Source organism: Sinocyclocheilus rhinocerous, unplaced genomic scaffold, assembly GCF_001515625.1.
Source record: "Sinocyclocheilus rhinocerous isolate Xijiao unplaced genomic scaffold, SAMN03320098_v1.1 scaffold819, whole genome shotgun sequence".
NCBI lineage: Eukaryota > Metazoa > Chordata > Actinopteri > Cypriniformes > Cyprinidae > Sinocyclocheilus > Sinocyclocheilus rhinocerous.
In genome coordinates, this window is record NW_015665814.1 from 152,590 (window position 1) to 154,400 (window position 1,811).

General features: G+C 35.6%; 1 protein-coding gene across 2 annotated transcripts in view; it reads right to left on the reverse strand.

Moving 5' to 3' along the window:
• Window positions 1–1,811, reverse strand: part of ankrd6b (ankyrin repeat domain 6b) — a 34,785-nt gene that overhangs the window by 13,099 nt on the left and 19,875 nt on the right. For both annotated transcript variants that reach the window (XM_016542631.1, XM_016542630.1), the window contains exons 4-6: window positions 1,643–1,741; window positions 915–1,013; window positions 292–390 (exon numbers count right to left, since the gene is read on the reverse strand). In XM_016542631.1, coding sequence (XP_016398117.1) covers window positions 292–390; window positions 915–1,013; window positions 1,643–1,741 — 297 coding nt within the window. The remainder of the gene's footprint in view (window positions 1–291; window positions 391–914; window positions 1,014–1,642; window positions 1,742–1,811) is intronic.

Genomic DNA, 1,811 nt, shown 5'->3' on the forward strand with positions numbered 1-1,811 from the left:
CATTAGCAATTAAAGAAAAAACACTTGAGCAAAACACGGTCAGGTCAAAGTGTCTGAATAATTTTCGGTCCCAAATTTTTATCAGTTTTACTGGTCGTCCTCTGTATGAAGAATTTCTGGTTATAATATGTCACAGTTTACATTATTTTGCTATCCTCACTTACATAAATGAACTATAGTGTCCTGCACCCACTAGTAAAAAAATATAAAAAATTCTATCTGGTCTCTGAATAATTTTTGGTTTGACTGTATGAATCAAATGGCCAGAAAGAAGAGTTTGATGGTACTTACGCTGTTCTTACTGTCGGGACGAGAGCCGCCCAGCAGCAGGACTTTGGAGCTTTGAGCATGACCGTTCTGACACGCCAGATGAAGAGCCGTGTTTCCTGCCTGAGAGAGATTACATGAGCTGATCTCCTGCTCTATGCTCAACTAGAACGTTCACAGAATTATTCCACATTGCACAAAAGATCCAGATGCACTCCTGAATGCTGATTGGTCAATACAGCTGTAAAACACCTGTTGACTGCACAGCACCCATGAAGACCAAGTATTGAGTTTGCATACGAGGGCTAGAACTTTTGATGGAAAGATGCCACTTCATGAATTAATAAAACAATAATCACACTGACATTATTTATTTTTTAATGATGCACTGATTGCTTTATTATAGCTAGGCACTTGAGGCTGTGCTGTATTCTAGTCCGGACTGAAGGAGTTGCATGTGCTCCACTGCAACAAAACAAAGCTGCATGAGATGAATTATGTAACTTTCATAAGCCAAAAGTGCCTCCAAACAACTTTATGTGTGCATTATTTGTGTATTTGCACATATTTACAGTTGTATTAAAATCAGCCAAGCATGCAAATAATTTTATGTTGAGGTTGAGGTTGTTTTTGGCAGTGGCTTTTACCATGTTTTTAGCGTGAATGTTGGCTCCGGCCTTCACCAGCAGTTTGACAGACTGACTGAAGCCGTGCCACGCAGCCTCATGTAACGCCGTGTTCCCATCCTGAGAAAAATATAGAAAATATAACCGCTGTAACACAGCTCTCCTTTGCGTTTGTAATGTCAAATGCGATACATAAAGGAAACATAAAAAAAACAATGGCTGTTCATTATTTTTATACACAAATTTCATTTTTATTTTAAAGGGGTCATATGATGCTATTTTAAAGATCATTATTTAAAAGGGTACCATTTTTAAAATGAAATTTTGGTTTTGGATCAATTTGGTTTATAGTTATTGATATACTTATTACTTTCCTCATACATTAAAGAAAAATGTTTATATATAAATAAGGTGCTTAACTGTATGACTGATTGTATAATTGTCAAAGGCACCTGATTTCCTTCATAGTTCTGACAGTTTCATGTCTCTCATTTTACTCCACACTTTTTCACTTAAATCAGTATTTAATGTCCATTTATTTATTTATTCGGCAAGTAGCTGTGTAATAATAATGTACAATACACTTCAAGTCATCGTCCTATCCGAATTTACTTTCCAGTAACAACCAGATGATTGTACATTATCCTTTACATATTTACATATCAGCAGTGAAAGTCTCTGTAAACAGATCCTTGCAATTCCTGCAATAATAACTCTTATTCTAGCAGAAGTGAATAAGAGATATTTACCTTGTCTTGTCTATCTAGTGCACATCCTTCCTGAATGAGAGCTGAAATTACATCAGCGTTTCCCACCACAGCCGCTCTGTGTAACGCTGTCTGGTCACCCTGATAGCAAAAAAAACAAAAAAAACTAACAAAAAAATAATAATATATATATATATATATATATATATAT